At 35.6% G+C, this 18,157-nt stretch overlaps 1 protein-coding gene across 6 annotated transcripts in view; it reads right to left on the bottom strand.

Annotated features, from left to right (window-relative positions):
• Positions 1–18,157, bottom strand: part of SCLT1 (sodium channel and clathrin linker 1) — a 249,657-nt gene that overhangs the window by 61,023 nt on the left and 170,477 nt on the right. For 4 of the 6 annotated variants that reach the window (XR_002346423.1, XM_021100692.1, XM_021100693.1 and 1 more), the window contains 4 exons: positions 15,336–15,513; positions 11,914–12,012; positions 8,971–9,042; positions 1,281–1,466 (listed from right to left, as the gene is read on the bottom strand). Coding sequence is in view for 5 of the 6 variants with exons in the window: in XM_021100692.1 (XP_020956351.1) it covers positions 1,281–1,466; positions 8,971–9,042; positions 11,914–12,012; positions 15,336–15,513 (535 nt within the window). In the remaining variant the exon portion in view is untranslated. The remainder of the gene's footprint in view (positions 1–1,280; positions 1,467–8,970; positions 9,043–11,913; positions 12,013–15,335; positions 15,514–18,157) is intronic. The other 2 variants (XM_013989334.2, XM_021100694.1) reach the window with 2 other exon arrangements.

Genomic DNA, 18,157 nt, shown 5'->3' with positions numbered 1-18,157 from the left:
AAAAATTCATCCCCAACCCTGACGTATAGCAGGTGCCAATCTAAATGGGATCTATTCCTATTCCATAACAGAGGACAACTCGGAAGGGATCAACCTTGCAGGAGAGGGGTGACCATGAAGGACCTACCTTGAACATAACATACATATATATTTCCCTCCTCCATGAATGGGATTACATACTATATTCTGCTTGTAAATTACTCTTTTACTATATGATGTCATAATCTTTTTATGTCAATAATGTAGATATATGTCACATTTTTTGAACTACATAGCTCTGATTCCACATTTTCTTTTTTTTTTTTTTTTTTTGGCTGCCCCATGACAAGTCCCTGGGTCAGGAATGAGATCAAGCTGCAGTTGTGCACAACTGTGGCAACATCAGATCCTTTAACCCACTGTACTGGGCCAGGGTTGAACCTGTGTCCTGGTGCTGCAGAGATGCCACAGATCCCATTACACCACAGTAGGAAACTCCTATGTTTGCTATTTTTTTTTTTAAACCACTGGGCAAGTTACTTAACCTCTCTATGAAAGTTCTTAATACAATGCCTAAAGCACAGTATGTGCCAAATCAAATTTAGCCTTATTTTCACTGCAAGGTATTTTAAATGAATGGGATATTTACTGCTAATAAAAAGTTATCTAAATAAGAAAATTTATATTCTTTTCCTAAATGTCACTGGGGTAGGAGTTCCCATCATGGTGCAGCAAAAACGAATTCGACCAGGAACTGTGAGGTTGCTGGTTAGATCCCCCACCTTGCTCTGTGGGTTAAGTATCTGGTGTTGCCATAAGCTGTGGTGTAGGTCGCAGACATGGCTCGAATCTGATGTTGCTGTGGCTCTGATGTAGACTAGCAGCAATAGCTCTGATTAGGCCCCTAGTCTGGGGACCTCCATATGCCACGAGTGCAGCCCTCAAAAGACAAAAGACAAACAAACAAACAAAAAATCACTGGGGTAAATATTTTTTTCCAGCTACAAATAAAAATCTGTACTTTGAAAAGGTAGAAATCATAGCAATATTGTAATTTTGGGATTATATATACTTGCTATATTTATAGATGGTCCACGAAAAGTTGGCAGGAAATTTAAAAAGAGAAGAAAGACAATAAAAAAATATGGGAATGAGGTCTAAACAAATATGTTTACTTTGTAAAACTTAAACCTTTAGGTAAAAAGTTTAAATAATGTGTCCACCCTTGTAAAGAAATGTATTTAGGCAATACCATCTAAATGAAGATTCTGAAAATATTCCAAGCAAATAAAAGCACTCACCAGGAGAATACTTATAATATAAGGGTTGCTAGTAGATAGTATGATGAAAGCAGATAGTAATGTTGAATATTTGCAGTTGGGTTTAGGTATTTTTTTCCTTTTCTTTTTTACCTTTTCTAGCTCTTCTTCCACTGCTCTTTTCTCTCTAATGGCTCGTTCAATTTGGCCTTGTTTTTCAGCACACTCCTATAAATTCGAATCATATTGTAAATAAATATATTTGTAAAACCTTAAAAAAAAAAAAAAGAGGGAAAGGAGTTCCCATCGTGGCTCAGCAGTATTGAACTCGACTAATATCCTTGAGGATGCAGGTTCGAGCCCTGGCCTCGCTCAGGGTGTTAAGGATCTGGCCTTGCTGTGAGCTGTGGTGTAGGTCACAGACGTGGCTCAGATCCCAAGCTGCTGTGGCTGTGGTGTAGGTGGACAGCTGCAGCTCCGATTCAACCCTAGCCTGGGAACTTCCAGATGCTGCAGGTGTGGGCCTAAAAAAAAAAAAAAAAGGAATAATGAAAAAGTAAAATGACTTGTTCATAACAGAAATACCACACTCACCCTCTCTGTACAGCAGGACCATAGTGATTAAAAAAATATATAAAAACAACTCAATCTTCAAAGAGCTACCTATCTCAGGATTTCAGAAATCACCTTAAGTACAGAATGCCAAGGAATTCTAAGTAAACATACCAGGTAGTTAATAGAGGTTGAGGAATTCCAAGGAGAAAAAAATAAATGAGCTCCTTTCTCGTATTACAGTTTTCCTTTCCATATACTTGTATCATATATTTAAAAAGGAAGCATAGAACTAGACAGTGGTACCACACCATAGACAACCTAGAGCCTGAAAGGTACATGGGTATATGAATTCTAAAATGGTTAATTTTCTTTTGCAAAGCTTATCAACAGCCAATGGAAATAATAAAAATGTTTTATTAATGTGAACATAAAATATTTCTGGCTCAAAAGTTTTTAATCAATAAAATCAGGCAAGCTTATCAATTATACAACAAAATTTAAAATTTTGCAAATGAAACTAAAGCTAAGATCATTATAATGACTTGTTCTTCATAATTATTTGCTTCTATTTTTAAAATGGGTGTGGTTATTTGTAACTAATTGTAAATGATGCTTTGGATAAACCTACTTTGTTGACAATACACTGCTAATTAATATTCAGTTATCTTTATTATAACTGAAGTAGTGCATATCAGTATGTCTTTAAGGTTTAAAATAAGCTTCTAAATTGACTCCAAATTAATACACTCTTATTATAATGAAGATCTTTAACCCTATGCTGTAAATCAGATGATTAAATTTATCTTTTATTAACACAACTGTTAGCATATAAGAAATAAAACTTTAATGTTTCATGTATGTTCATGTAATAAGTTGCTAGCCCATGAAAAGGTAGTTTTATGGTGTGATATTTGAGATTTCTCCTATGTTCATCATAACTCATCTCATGCAAATTTTTTTTTTTTTTTGCTTTTTAGGCTGCACCTGCAGCATATGGAAGTTCCCCGGCTAGGGGTCAAATTGGAGCTACAGCTACCAGCCTATGCCACAGTCACAGCAACGGGGTATCCGAGCTGCATATGCAACCTACACCACAAATCATGGCAATGCCAGATCGATGACCCACTGAATAAGGCCAGGGATCAAACCCGCATCCTCATGGATACTAGTTGGATTCGTTTCTGCTGTGCCATGACAGGAACTCCCTTTCATGTAATTTTTTAAATAGACTATTTGTTAGAGCAGTTTAGGTTCACAGCAAAATTGAAGGGAAGTTACAGATTTCCCCAATACTTCCTGCCTCGGTACATGCATAGCTTCCTGTTATTATCAACAGGCTGCAATACAGTGGTACATTTGCTAAGACTGATGTACCTCCACCACACGATATTAACATCTGGAGTCCACAGTATACATTACAGTTCACTCTTGGTATTGTACATTTATGGGTTTGGACAAACTGATAATGACATACTCACCATTACAGTATCATATACAACAGTTTCATGGTCCTAAAAATCCTCTATGCTTTGCCTACACTTATTCATCTTCCTCTCCTCCTTAATCCCTAGTAACCACTGATCTTTTTCACTGTCTCCATAGTTAGCTTTTTTCAGAATGTCATAGTTGGAATCATATAGTATGTAACCTTTTCAAACTAGCTTCTTTCACTTAGTAATAGGCATTTAAGATTCCTCCATGTCTTTACATGGTGAGACAGCTCTTTTCTTTCAAGTGCTGAATAACATTCCATTGCTTGGATGTACCAAAGTTTAGTTACCTCTCATCAACTAAAGGACATCTTGGCTGATTCCAAGTTTTGGCAATTATAAAAAAACAAAGGCTGTGATAAACATCCATGTGCAGATTTCTGTGTGAACGTAAGTTTTCAACTCTTTTGGCTAAATAGAGAAGAATGCAATTATTGGATCCTACAGTAAGAATATATCTAGTTTTGTAAGAAAACACCCAACTGCCTTCAAAAATGGCTGTGCCATTTGTATTCCCACCAGCAATGAATGAGAGTTCCTTTTGCTCTCTGTCAGTGTTTGCTGGTATCAATGCTTTGGATTTTGGCCAATCTAATAGGTATGTGTAGCACTTATTTGGTATAATGAATGGTGTCTCATTGTTTCAATTTGCATTTTCCCATATGATTTAGAGTGTTTTTTCGTATGTGTATTTACTATCTGTAAATCTTCTTTGGTAAGGTGTTTGTTAAGGTCTTTGGCTCATTTTCTAATCAAGTTCTCTGTTTTCTTACTGTTATGTTTTAAGAGTACTTCATGTATTTTGGATAACAGTCCTTTATTAGGTAAGTTTTTGTAAATATTCTCCCTCAATCTATGGTTTGAATTTTCATTTTTTGATACTGTCTTTTACAGAGCAGAAAATTTTAATTTTAATGAAGTCCAGAGTTCCCCTTGTGGCGCAATGGAAATGAATCCCACTAGGAACCATGAGGTTGAGGGTTTGAACCCTGGCCTCACTCAGTGGGTTAAGGATATGGTGTTGCCGTGAGCTGTGGTGTAGGTCAGAGATGTGGCTCAGATCCTGTGTTGCTGTGGCTGTGGCATAGGCTGGCAGCTACAGCTCTGATTAGACCTCTAGCCTGGGAACCTCCATATGCTGTGGGTGTGGCCCTAAAAACCAAAAAAAAAAAAAAAAAAAAAAAAAAACCTTAATGAAGTCCAACTTACCAGTTATTTCATTCATGGATCATCTTTTTGATGCTATAACTAAAAACTCATTGCCAAACCTAAGATAATCTAGATTTTCTCTTATGTTATCTTCTAGTTTTAGTTTTATATTTTACATGTAGGTCTGTGACCAATTTTGAATTAATTTCTGTGTAGGTCTGAATTTAGATTCATTTATTTTACATGTGAATGTCTAATTGTTCTAACATCATTTGTTTTAAAGACTACCTTTGCTCCATTGTACTGCCTTTCCTCCTTTATCAAAGATAAGCTGACTGTATTTATGTGGGTCTATGTCTGGGCTCTATATTCTGTTCCATTGATCTATTTGTCTATTCTTTCCCCAATATCACCCTCTCTTGATTACTGTAGGTTTAGAATTGGTATTGAAGTCTGGTACAGCGTCAGTCCTGAACTTTGTTCTTCTTTTTCACTGTAGCATTGGCTATTCTGGGTATGGCACCTCCCATGCAAACTTTCAATTCAGTTCTTTAATATCCATAAAATAACCTCCTAGAATTACAGTTGGAATTGCACTAAATTTATAGATCAACTTGGAAAGAAATGACATTTTGAAAATATTGAGTCTTCTTATCCATGAACATGGACCATCTTCATTTATTTAGTTCTTTGCTATCTTTCATGAGAGTTTTATAGTTTTCACACAAAATCACAAAACAGATCTTGTATATTTGATTAGATTTACACCTGTTTAATTTTGGGGGTGCTAATATAAATGACATTGTGTTTTTGTTTCAAATTCCATTTGTTCATTGCTGCTATTTAGGAAAGCAAATGACTTTTGTATATTATCCTAGTATTCTACAACACTGTTATAATCACTTCTTTGTTCCAGTCTTTTTTTCTTTTTTAAATTCTTTTGGATTTTCTACATAGACAATCATATTATCTGCAAACAAATTCTTCTTTCCCAATGTATATACCTTTTATTTCCTTTATTTGGAGGGGAGGGGTCAAATGGCATTAGCTAGTACTTTCAGTGTGATGCTGAAAGAAGTGTTAAGAGGACACATCCTTGCTTTATTCCTGATCTCAGTGGGAAAGCTTTCAGTTCTGCAGTTGTAGGTTTTTTGTAGATATTCTTTATAAAATTAAGGAAGTTTCCTTTTGTTCCTAGTTTACATGAGAGGTTTTTTTTTTTTTTTATCATGAATGGGGGTTGGATTTGTCAAATGCTTTTTCTGCATCTATTTATATAATTACTGAATTATATAAATACCAATTTTTCCTTTTATTTTTTTCTTTGTAGGGCCACACCTGTGGAATATGGAAGTTCCCTGGCTACTTCCAGCCCTGGGTTGAATCAGAGCTGCAGCTGCCTGCTTACGCCACATTTACAGTAATGTGGGATCTGAGCTGCATCTGCAACCTATGTCGCAGCTTGTGGCAATGCAGGAACCTTAATCCACTGGGAGAGGCCAGGGATGGAATCCGCATCCTCACGAGTACTAGTCGGGTTTTCAACCCGCTGAACCACAATGAGAACTCCACTATATGATTTTTAATATAGATATTAATAACAGGATTGGATCATACTTCTGGGTCTGGTGAGTAGTATACAAAGAAAGATAAAAATGTGTTATGCACCTCTCTTGATCCAGTCCACAGTTTAACTGCCACATGATGATGGCTGAATATTTACTTAACCTGAGATAACAAAGTAAAAATGAGGCAAAAAAGTTGAAAACTCTTTGGAGAAATACAAGAATTCTTTTAGAAATGGACTAAAGCAAACATTTAAAATTACTGTTAAAAGGCTTTTACGGATATTTGCTATTAATCACTACCAACATTCCTACTTTTGGGGCAAGAAATGACCAAATGATACTAGATATTTTCTCAAGTACTCATGAAATGTTTCCAAAATCATACTCCCATGTCTTATCATAAAAAAGTCTTAATGAATATTAAGAATATCACATAGACTATGATCTGTGGCCTCTAATTAATCAGATTAGAAATGAATAATAAAAAGACATTTAAACATCTTTGTATTGGGAAATGCAAAATTTTTAGATTTCTAAAAAATTCATGGATCAAAAAAGATCATAATGAAAGTTTCATTCACTTGTATAAATTTAGGCATTTATAACCAATCTTCTTCCTCATTTGCTATAGATTAATAGAAATCTCTGCTACTTGGCGGAAGTAAAATGTTAAGAGAAATTACATCAGTGTATATTGCCCGCCAAAGGGAGATATGTGGCTTCAGATACACTGGCTCTGGTCTTTCCTTAAACCTAACAAAAAAATCCACACATTAACCTAAAATATAAGTTTTTCTCCTCCCTACAAACATGACTTAGTTTTGGTTAGCTAATGTATGCTTAACTTCCCTCCCTGACTTCATCTTTATAGCACAGGTGGTAAAATTGGTACCGAAGAATATAAATCAATAGTCTACATAGGTTATTATACCTCAAACTGTAGTCTGAGAGAAAAATCTGCTTTTTAAAGTAGTTGAATATGGGAGTTCCTGTCGTGGCTCAGTGATTAACGAATCCGACTAGGAACCATGAGGTTGCAGGTTCGATTCCTGGCCTTGCTCAGTGGGTTAGGGATCCGGCGTTGCTGTGAGCTGTGGTGTAGGTCGCAGATGTGGCTTGGATCCCAAGTTGCTGTGGTGTGGCATAGGCCAGCGGCTACAGCTCCGATTAGACCCCTAACCTTCGAAACTCCATATGCTGCGGAGCGGCCCTAGAAAAGGCAAAAAGTAGTTGAATACGTCTTCTTTCAAGTACATCCCTAGATTTTTAATATTTCAAACAATTAACAGTTTTCTTCACCAAAGACATCATGACATCAGACAATATTTAACATCTTTGGAAAAATCCGGTTAGCTATAAATTAAAACTGTTTTACTATAAATCCTAAGTAGTACCTTCTGTAATCATTTGAAATTACAATTTTTTGACTCTAAAGTGCATTTATATAGCTCTGATGGTTACATGGCTGTGAATTATTTTTAAAATCCCTGTGGGTCTTATCTAGTACACATGCCTAAATAGAAAGATATCATGTTAGTTTACAGTCTATTAAATAATCTTAGGCTGGTGTAGACCCTTCTTCTTCAAAACTGTGAAACTTTTGATCGTTAAATTAGTCCATAAGAGAACAAGCAAAATAGCAAGGAGATAGATGAGGAAGTAAAAATGACAAAGAATTAGGCATGACTAATCAGCCATACTATATTCCGTTAATTTTACTTAACGTTTCTGCCACTGTTTCTTGTTCTATTACTCTTAGAGGCTATAGAGAAGACTAAGGTCCCATCATGCACATTACAGAGTTTGCAGAAATGTGGAAAAGATGTGATCATTCTTTCAGAAGTGTTTAAATATCAATCTGCCAATAAATACTTATTGAAAACATACTGTGTAAAATCCTGTATTAAGCAATGTGGAAAATAAAGGAACGCCTAAGACCCTTCTACTTTGAAGTGCTTTCAATCGAACTCAAAAAATTTTCATGAAGAAAGAGAGCGGGAGGAGTTCCCATTGTGGCACAGTGGAAACAAATCCGACTAGGAGCCACAAGATTGCAGGTTCTATCCCTGGCCTCGATCAGTGGGTTAAGGATCTGGCATTGCCGTGAGCTTTGGTGTAGACAGCAGTCTTGGCTTGGATCTGGCTTTGCTGTGGCTATGCTATAGGCTGGCAGCTGTAGGTCTGATTCGACCCCTAGCCTGGGAACCTCCATATACTGCAGGTGTGGCCTAAAAAGAAAAAAAAAAAAAAAAAAAGAAAGAAAGAGAGAAGGAGAGAGAGGGAGGGAGAAGGAAGATGAGGAAACAGAGAAAGAGAGGTCTAATGTAATGTATAATTATTACAAGACACAATTCATTATTAAATTGTATAAGAAAGATTAAAAGTGAAACAGATTTTGAGAAAAGATAAGCGTGTGAAAGTTGAAAATATCTTCCCAATCTCTAGAGAGTCTGGTACTTTCATGCTCTGTAAGCAAAGTTATTAGATTCCGTTTTGTTAAATCTTTAGGTTAAATTTATATATTCAATCCCACCTCTAGTCACACAAGTACTCTTCCCTCTCCCCTCTTTGTCCACTCGTTCTTCAGTACTCATTTCTTCTGGGAAGACTGTCTTTTCTCCTTCCCACTGTCATGTATGCTTTCTCTTTCTTTCTCCCTGGTTTCTCAGATGAACCCAACACATGGAAGCAGCTGCAGCTGAATGCTTCAATAGCACCCTGTGCATTCTTTGCCCAAAATAGGGAATCACAGTAAAATGTGACAAATACCATCCATCTTTCCTACTAGACCATAAGTTCCAAGAATGTGGGTAAAATGTTTTAGCCTGATTTTTACTCTTTTCCTAGCATCTAGAATAGTTCTTGGGAGGATAAATATCTTCTGAATAAATGAATACCCAATAATACATATCTTGGCTTTAAAAATAAGCAATATGCAGAAGAAAATATCAATATAGTCTTCTAACATACCGTTTGAAGGGCTGAAAGTTCTGCTGCTAGTCGAGAAATCTGTATATTATATTGTTTTCTTGTGTTTTCAACCTATAAATTAAGATATTTATGAATTATTTAGGTCTACAATAAAAAAGCTTATTATCCAATAAAAATATTTAATATTGAAAAAAATAAAATTATAACTTTTTTGTAAAAGTCAACAATTTATCATGACAGTAGAAGTAAGTGAACAGGATGATATATCCAAAAGGATAGTGATTGTCAAGTTTTTGGTCTTAGGATCCTTTTACACTACAAAAACACATTTTATAATGGGTTCTCCTTCCATTAAAATTTACCATATTAGAAGTGAAAACTGAGAAAATTTCAAAATATTTACTTATTAATCTCTTTATAAATAATGATAAGCAAAGTCATTACAGGTTAACATAAAAATGCACTTTTTGAAAATATGTATATTTTCCAAAAATTAAAAATAATTTAGAATAGTTATATTATTTTACATTTTTGCAAATTTCCTTAATGTCTCTGAGGCAAGGAAAGTATAAGATGAGAGAGAAACATCATTTATGCAAAAAAAACTAGAGATAATTTGAAAATAAAAACAAAGATTGAAGGTAATGGATCACAAAATAAAAAAAATTAAAAAGGGAGTTCCTCTTGTAGCTCAGCGGTTAGCAAACCAGACTAGGATCCATGAGGATGCGGTTTGATCCCTGGCCTCGCTCAGTGGGTTAAGGATTTGGCGTTGCCGTGAGCTGTGGTGTAGGTAGCAGATATGGCTTGGATCTGGTGTTGCTGTGGCTGTGGTATAGGCCAACAGCTGTAGCTCTGATTTGACCCCTGGCCTGGAAACCTCCATATGCTGTGAGTACGGCCTAAAAAAGCAAAAAAATAAATAAAATAATTAAAAAGGTGCATGAATCCATGGTGAGACTAAAAAGGGGGGGGACTCTCCCTTATCAAAAATAATAGCTAATAAATGTATAGAAAGACTGACAGACTTAGAATATAATCATTTCTAATTACCCCACTTAATATTTAGCATAGGCAAGGATTATCAATGGATGATAAAACTACTGAATCAAAGATTTTGGTGGAAAGATACGTGCATGGTCAACTATCTTCCTCAATTATTTATAAAGTATATAATATAAAGATCTGATATTATCACCTCAATCATATGGTCAAGCTTAGCAGCATCCAGGTTCAACTTGACATTATAGATTCCTGGTGTGATAAAGTGGAATGTAAGTATGCATATCACTCTGCCAGAAAGACCTGAATCTAATCAAGATGAAACAGTCACACAAACCCAGATGTGGAATATTCTGAAGGACAACTGGCCTGAATTCTATACAGGATTCTTTATCAAATACAAAGGGAAGAGATTACAGACATGGTGGTCAAATGTAACGAGGCATAAACAAGGATTGCTTCTGAATAAAAAAAAAAATAGCTACAAAGAATATTTTAGGAAATTCAAGTGTGAATTGAAGTAATGTTGCTTTTTTTTTTTTTTTTTGTAAGATGTGGTAATAGTGGTGTGATTGTGTAGCAAAGTTCTTTTTCTGGGGAAACAGAGGCCAAGATGAAATGCATGTGGCTTGCAGCCTATGTCTGAATATTTGGTAAAAGGGAAGAGTCTGTATGTACATAATGAGAGATGGAATGCGTGCAGCAAGACACTAAGAGTTTTCTGGGTGAGGGGTAAATAAATTCATTGTATAGGTCTTCCCTTTTTATGGATTTGAAAATTTCTAAATGTAAAATATATATATATAAAAATTAATGATAACAATTCTCATAGTGACTAAGCATAGAGCTCACTTGCATCCCAGTTCTGTTACTTCCTAGAGACAGAACCCTACGCAGTTAATTAACTACTGTTTTGCAGGTTTTTCATCTTTAAAATGGGTTTTTGTGGTTTCTTCTTCCTAAACTTACCTTATACTTTCAAACCTTACCACACCACTTAAAAATTAATTCATATCCATACTAGAGGAAAAGGCAAATAAATATCTTTATATGAAAGCACACAAATTTCTAAGACAGCTTTTATTTTCATAAGGCTTGCAGTTCAAACCAAGAAACAACTCATCACCTTAACACAAAAATTTAAGACTTAGTCTTGATAATGGAATTGCAAACAACAACACAATTCACAAACGGTTTAAATATCAACATGATGTGACTGAAACAACGCTGTGCTCAGTACAGCAAGGAGAAGGTATGAGTCTAAGTTCTGGCTTTAGTTAGTATATAATTAATTAATTAGTTTATTTATTTATTTTTGGGCTTTTCAGGGCTGTACCCATGGCACATGGAGGTTCCCAGGTTAGGGGTCTAATTGGAACTGTAGCCCCTGGCCTACACCACAGCCAAGGGAGATCTGAGCCTCGTCTGTGAGCTACACCATGAGTGAGGCCAGGGATCAAATCCACCACCTCATGCTGCCTAGTTAGATTCGTTTCTGCTGCGCCATGACGGGAACTCCATTAGTATGTAATTTAAAGTGAGTCAATAAACTTTTCATGAGTTTCAGCTTCATTAGCAATAAAATAAGGGGTTAAAGCCTATCAGGTACTCCAGTCCTAAGATTCTATAAGATACTGCAAATAACAGTAGGTTTCCTTCTCTTGCTCTTATGCATTCTAAGTTTCTTTCTGACCCTTCTTTTTAACATTATATTTCGGGCATGGTATTCTTCACTATATTCCTAGCCTAAATCTTTTCCTCCCCACTTCCCCTACCCTAGTAATGTATTTCTGCATCACTACCTCAAATGTTAGGGGATATTATCAGGAAATGATTTTTATTTGAAATTTAACACAATTGATGCAATCTGCTGAGAGTTAACTGGCTATGTCCATCAGGCATAAACTCAGGTAGTATCTAGTCTTAAGCTGTAAAACTGTATAAAATTTTGGATTTTAAATATAAATAAAAAACTCTTACTTCCTTCCTGGTTCTTATGGCAGACTCTTGCACAATCCGAGAAAACGATTCTTTCATTTTCTCTATATCTTCTTCTTTCTGCTTCTCCTCAAGTAGAGCCTTCAGAAAATAAGAATTTGATGTTATTATAGATCACATCATTATTAATAGAGTCTAACATAATAAATGGGTAAAAACCTACACTAAGCGCTTTCTGGAAAGCAAACATCTTATTTGAAACTTCAGTGACATCACTCAGAGATCTTTGCCTAAGTGATGATATTTTTCCTAACCTCACTCTGTCCTAACTAAAAATTTATTCTTTTCCTTTGATATTTATTTCAGCCAGTGCCATTATTCTTCTAATTTCTACTGGTGGAAATTTAGAATTATTTTTGAACTTCATTTTTCCTTCATTCTCTCTTTAAAATAAGTAATCAAATCTAAAGATTTTATTTCTAGGAAAACCTTTGGGACTTTCCTTCCATTATTTGGTTTTATTCAAATTGTCACCCTTATCTACCTCCATCACTGTAGACACCACTTACTTTGTCTCCGTGACATTTCTAGTCAACCAATCATCTTCATCTCACCTAAAAAAAACTCTTATAGGAGAGCTCCCATTGTGGTGCGGGTGGAAATCAGACCGACTAGGAACCAGGAGGTTGCAGGTTCGATCCCTGGCCTTGCTCAGTGGGTTAAGGATCAGGGTTGCCGTGAGCTGTGGTGTAGGTCAAAGACACGGCTCAGATCTGGTGTTGCTGTTACTGTGGTGTAGGCTGGCAGCTGTAGCTCCAATTTGATCCCTAGCCTGGGAACCTCCATGTGCCATGGGTGTGGCCCTAAAAAAAAAAAAAAAAAAAACAGAAACACTCTTACAATCCTAGTTTCATTGTCTTGTCAACATCCCGTTTCTTTGCTTCCCTGTGGAGCAAAACTGTTGAAGTCTGCACTTGCTCATCTCCAAAACTTTTCTTTTTCTTTCTTTCTTTTTTTTTTTTTAGGGCTGCATGTGCGGCACATGGAAATTCCCAGGCTAGTGGTGGAATTGGAGCTGCAGCTGCCAGCCTACACCACAGGCACAGCAACGCAGGATCTGAGCCTTGTCTAGAACCTACACCACACCCTGTGGCAGTGCCTGATACTTAACCGGGGATTGAACCAATCCCCAGGGCCAGGGATCGAACCCCCATCCTTATGGTTACTTGTTGGGTTCATTACCACTGAGTCACAATGGGAACTTCCTCCAAAACTTTTTCTTACGTTCACTCCAATCAGGCTTTCCCACCCTCCATGATATCTAAACTGATGATCCATGAGTCAATTTTGAGTAATTATCTTATTTGCTCTGTCAGCAGCACTTGAGATAATGGATTATATTCTTTTCCTTGTTTTACTTTCTCTGCTTGGCTTTTAGCATGCCATGGTATCGGTTTTCCTCCTAACTCACTGATTATTCCTTTTTAGTCTGCACTGCTGTTTCTTCCCTTTCTCCTGAACCTCTTTAACAATGAGCTACCCAAGACTTAGTCTTTGGTCTTTCTGTCTATCTACACCCATCCCTTGGTGGTCTAATCCAATCTTATGGTTTTTAAATAACATTTATATGCTGACAATTCTCAGTTTACATCTCCAGTTCAAATATTTTCCTAGGCCTGTAACTTCTCCAATTTTATGTTTGAGTGAATCGTTTTTTAAAAAAACATCATTACATAAGAAGTGGCTCTGTGTTCTGATCCCACTATCTTCCAATGAATCTGTATGTTTCTTTTTTTAAAAAAATTGTTTAATAAATTTTCTATTGCTTAAATAGGTTAAAGTAGTGAGAAGTAGTATCTGTTTTGACCTAACAACCTTGTCAAGGAGAAAGGGACAAGGGAAAAAAGGGAAGCTTCATAAGAAAAGTATCCTAAGACTGTACTCCACGCCTGGTTTTACGACTGAGAGAACCCTTGAGTTCTTGGAACAAGCAACTGAAAGTGAGAACCCTCTGGCACTTAAGCAATGAGTAAGAGGGAATTAATACTGTAGCCATAAACATCCAATGCATGGTCTGTGGACCTGAGACTTGGATGAAAAGACTTAAAGAACGGGTAATGAGTATCACAACTACTTTCTCTGTCCATTGTGCTCCACAGAAATGTTCATTTTTATGACTTGATGTTAAAAATGATTATATGATTAGGCTTCAGAGGAGAGAGATAAACAATTCTTCCCTTCTTTAATTGTTCTGTTTTACTTAGGTGCTTACAGAAATTCCCAAGCACAGAATGTCTATTTTGTGCCTTTCAAGCATTCTCAAAGTCAGTTCAGATCACAAATGGGAATATTAGCTGAAAGGTATAATGAACACCTTGGCATTCCCACAGCTTGGGTTTGGAAAATTATTTATTTTTATTTTTTAGTAGCTTCTTAATATGCAGCTTTAGCTTGTTTTGTTTTTAACAGCTCTCCCCCTACCATGTAAAAAAGAATATACAAATAAAACAAAGTATTTCCTTTGTACTCTCATACTTTTCAATGGAGTATTATGCAAATACTAGGTATTCAATAGATGTTGACTAAGTGAAATAATAATATAATGACCTCTACATAAGGGAGGAAGCAACATTAAACACAAATGTATTCTGTGACTTCTATAAACTATGGAAGTGGTAAAAGACAAAAGCTATGATATGTGATAGCATAGTAATCACAATTGTTAGAGGGTTAAAAAAAAAGAATAGTGACATGAAGTCTCCAGCTAATAAATCTTTACAGATAAATTTAATTCATGTCAATTAAGCTTCTGTTCTATTAGAATAATTGTGTAGGTAATGAAAGGAAAATAAAGAATAAGATTCATCTGATTCAAGTGACTAAAAGAAAGGGTATACATACCGTGGTAAAGTGCTATAACAGATATTTTTTAGGGATGAGACTATAGGGGATGATTTGTTACACAAGGATTGGAGACATTTAAAAAAAGGTCTAATATAAAAATTTGGAGTGAGAATTGACCTTTTGTCGTATTTTATGATATTAAGTCTTTCTTTTTTTTTTTCTTTTGCTTTTTAGGGCCGCACCTGTGGCATATGGAAGTTCCCAGGCTGGGAGGTCAAATCAGAGCTACAGCCAGAGCAGTGTGGATCCAAGCCACATCTGCAACCTAAACCACAGCTCATGGCAATGCTGAATCCTTAACCCACTGAGCAAGCCAGGGATCGAACACACATCCTCACGGATAATAGTCTGATTTGTTTCTGCTGCATTACAACAAGAACTCCCTGAGATATTAACTCAACATAAAGTAATACGTCTATCAATGGTGAGCAGGGCAATTTCATTCTTATGTGTTTATTCTGTAGTTATTGATTCGCTCACTATCAGGTCATATGGGAGAATGTTCAGTATTTCATTATTTATTTACTATTATTTGTAGACATGTTCACAAGTTTTCCTACCTGATTTCTTTGAAGATTAGCTTCTTCTAAGAGTTGTATGCTATCTCTGGCTCTTATAATAGCTTCGTATTTCTCATTTTGTAATTCATTGCACTTCACTTGTAACTCTCTGCTCTGTTTCTCCAAATGTGCTTTTTCTTCTCTTAATTGGGTGGCTTCTTGGGTGGACAAATGTAATCTAAAAATTAACAGTCACACTGCAAAAGTTAAATATTTTTAAAAAGAAGGTGGGAGACAGGAGATTTACAAAGCATCTATTATAGGACAAGCATTATTCCAGTTACTTTCATGTGTATTTTCTCATTTTATTCACATACACGTTCTATAAAATTCCATTATTTCCACTTAAAAGAATAATAAACAGACCCAGAGAGCTTAAACATTTGGTTAAGGTTATATGAATAATGAGCAGTGGGGCTGAGACTGAGCCTAGATATTCTAACTATGTTACATTTTCTCCACTATTTTACTTAATTTAATTCATACTGTCTCATATAGCTACACAACAGTGTTACAGAGCAAATCCTTAAAGAATAAGTTATTCTATTTATATGGTCTTTTTTCTTTTCCGTTTTTGCTTGGCTCCCCTTTCCTACTCTCTACTCAGGTAGTCCATGTTAACTTACTAATTATATCTTTGAATATTTTTCTCCAATATTTATAAAATCATATGTATGATTTTACACTCATATACATATAAATATACATATATAGCATATACACATCTATCCACAGGTTTTTAAACATATTTTTTTTGTGTTATACAAATTAAGATCACAGTATACATGCTTTTCTGCACTTGCTTTTCTTATTCAATAATATCTTGTAAAAATCCCTTCAAGCAATACATCCAACAGCGCTTTCCTTTCCTTTCCCAGTGATGGATATAATGTCTCCTCACTGTTAATTTGTATTTCCCTAATTACAGGAGAATTTAAGCATATCTTAAAAGTTTGTTAGCCATGTGAACTGTCTTTGAATTTCCTCTTCATATACTTTGCCCATTTTTTTCTGATGACTTAATTTCCTTTGTTCCTTTACAAGAAATTTCTGAATATTTAGATATTAACTCTTAGTTTTGTTCTGTATGCTGCAAATATTTTCACCAAAACTACTTTTTCTTGGAGTAGGGGCCACACTTGAGGCACATGGAATTCCCGGGCCAGGGATCGAATCTGAGCTATGGTTGTAGGAACACTGGATCCTTAACCCACTGTGCCACAGTAGGAACTCCCCAAATTTACTTTTTTATTGTTGCCTATTGATTCTATTTAGGAAATCTTTATTACACTAAAAATGCTCTCTTTAATATAGCTAAATCTGACCATTAATTTCAACATCTGGGATTTTGGTTTTTATAAAGATCATCTCCCTTATTCATAGATTGTTAATCTCCTAGATTTCCTCAAAAAGTTGCTATGTCTTTAATATTTTTACCTGTAGATCTTTAATCTGAAATTTACTTCTGAATGTGGTATAAGAGTTCAATTTTACTTTTTTTCCAGACTGATGGCCATTTGTATGTGTTTCATTTGTAACTGACGGATTGAAGTGATATATCCTTTACTCTTAAAATATGCAAATATCATGATTTACTTATGGACTGTCATGTTTCACTGCTATATTTGTCTATTCTACACCCAAATCATATGAATTTGATTATAGTAGCTGACATGTTCTGGTAAGACAATTCGTCCCTACATCACTTTTCTTTGTTATTTTCAGGCATTTCTTTATTTAAGCGGCGGCAAAAAAAGCCATGACTATAATTGTATTTTCATCAAATCACCCTTGCATTTCTCAGCTTTTGCATCACATATTTAGCTGTCATATTACTTGACATGGTTTTATTAATATTGTATTATTAATATCGTATTTCTCAAAATTGTGGCTTTTTATTACATAAAGTCTCTCTTTATTCTGATATTGCTTTTACCATTAAACCCTACTTTGTGTGTTATCAATATTGTCAAACCTGCTTTCTTTTTTGTTTATGGTTGTTAATATTCTCCACCAAAACCTTTATTTTAAATTGAAAACAAATACTCTCATCTTTCCTTTCTTAATATCATTGTTCCAGTTAATTTATTCTTTGTTTCACTTTTTTTTTTCCCTAATGGCCACATCCGTGACATATGGGAATTCCCAGGACACGGACTGAATCCGAATCATAACTGTGACCTATGCTACAGTTGCAGCAATGCCGGATCCTTTAATTCACTGTGCTGAGCCAGGGATTGAACTCGTGCCCCCACTGTTGGATCCACTGTGTCATGCACAACTCCTGTTTTAGGTATCTTCTAAAGTAACATATTAATAGGCCTTGCTTTTTAATCAAAATCTGGCTTGTAATGGAATTTAGTCCTCTCACACTTTAATGATTTACACATATGACATTATTCATTCCATCACTTTGGCTAAAGCACTGTGGTAGAGGATGAAGCAACCTCTACCTTTCCCACAGAAGTATAGGGCATCTGGCACTTTATCAGCATCAGTTCAGCCATTTGCTCCACCATGGTCTATTGAGGACCAGGCAGAGGAGGTGGACTTATGAAGGGTTTACACCAACCTCATCTCCCAAAAGCCCATGGGTCTCAACAAGGCAAGCTTTGTTTATGACTCCGTGAATTCCAATCATCAATCAAGGCTCTCTGACAGTCCTCTCAAGGTTTCATACCCATCCATGTTAGAAAAAGCCTTGCAACTAAAGGTCTCACATGTATTCAACAGTCTATCAACCCCAGTAACTATTTGGCTCTGAAATGTCAGATTGGTTTTAGGAGTGGAGTTACCAAAAAGCAGATGCAGATAATCACCTT

Source organism: Sus scrofa, chromosome 8, assembly GCF_000003025.6.
Source record: "Sus scrofa isolate TJ Tabasco breed Duroc chromosome 8, Sscrofa11.1, whole genome shotgun sequence".
In the NCBI taxonomy this organism is placed as follows: domain Eukaryota; kingdom Metazoa; phylum Chordata; class Mammalia; order Artiodactyla; family Suidae; genus Sus; species Sus scrofa.
The sequence above is the reverse complement of the archived record's forward strand: the minus strand, read 5'-3'. Positions and strand labels throughout refer to the sequence as shown.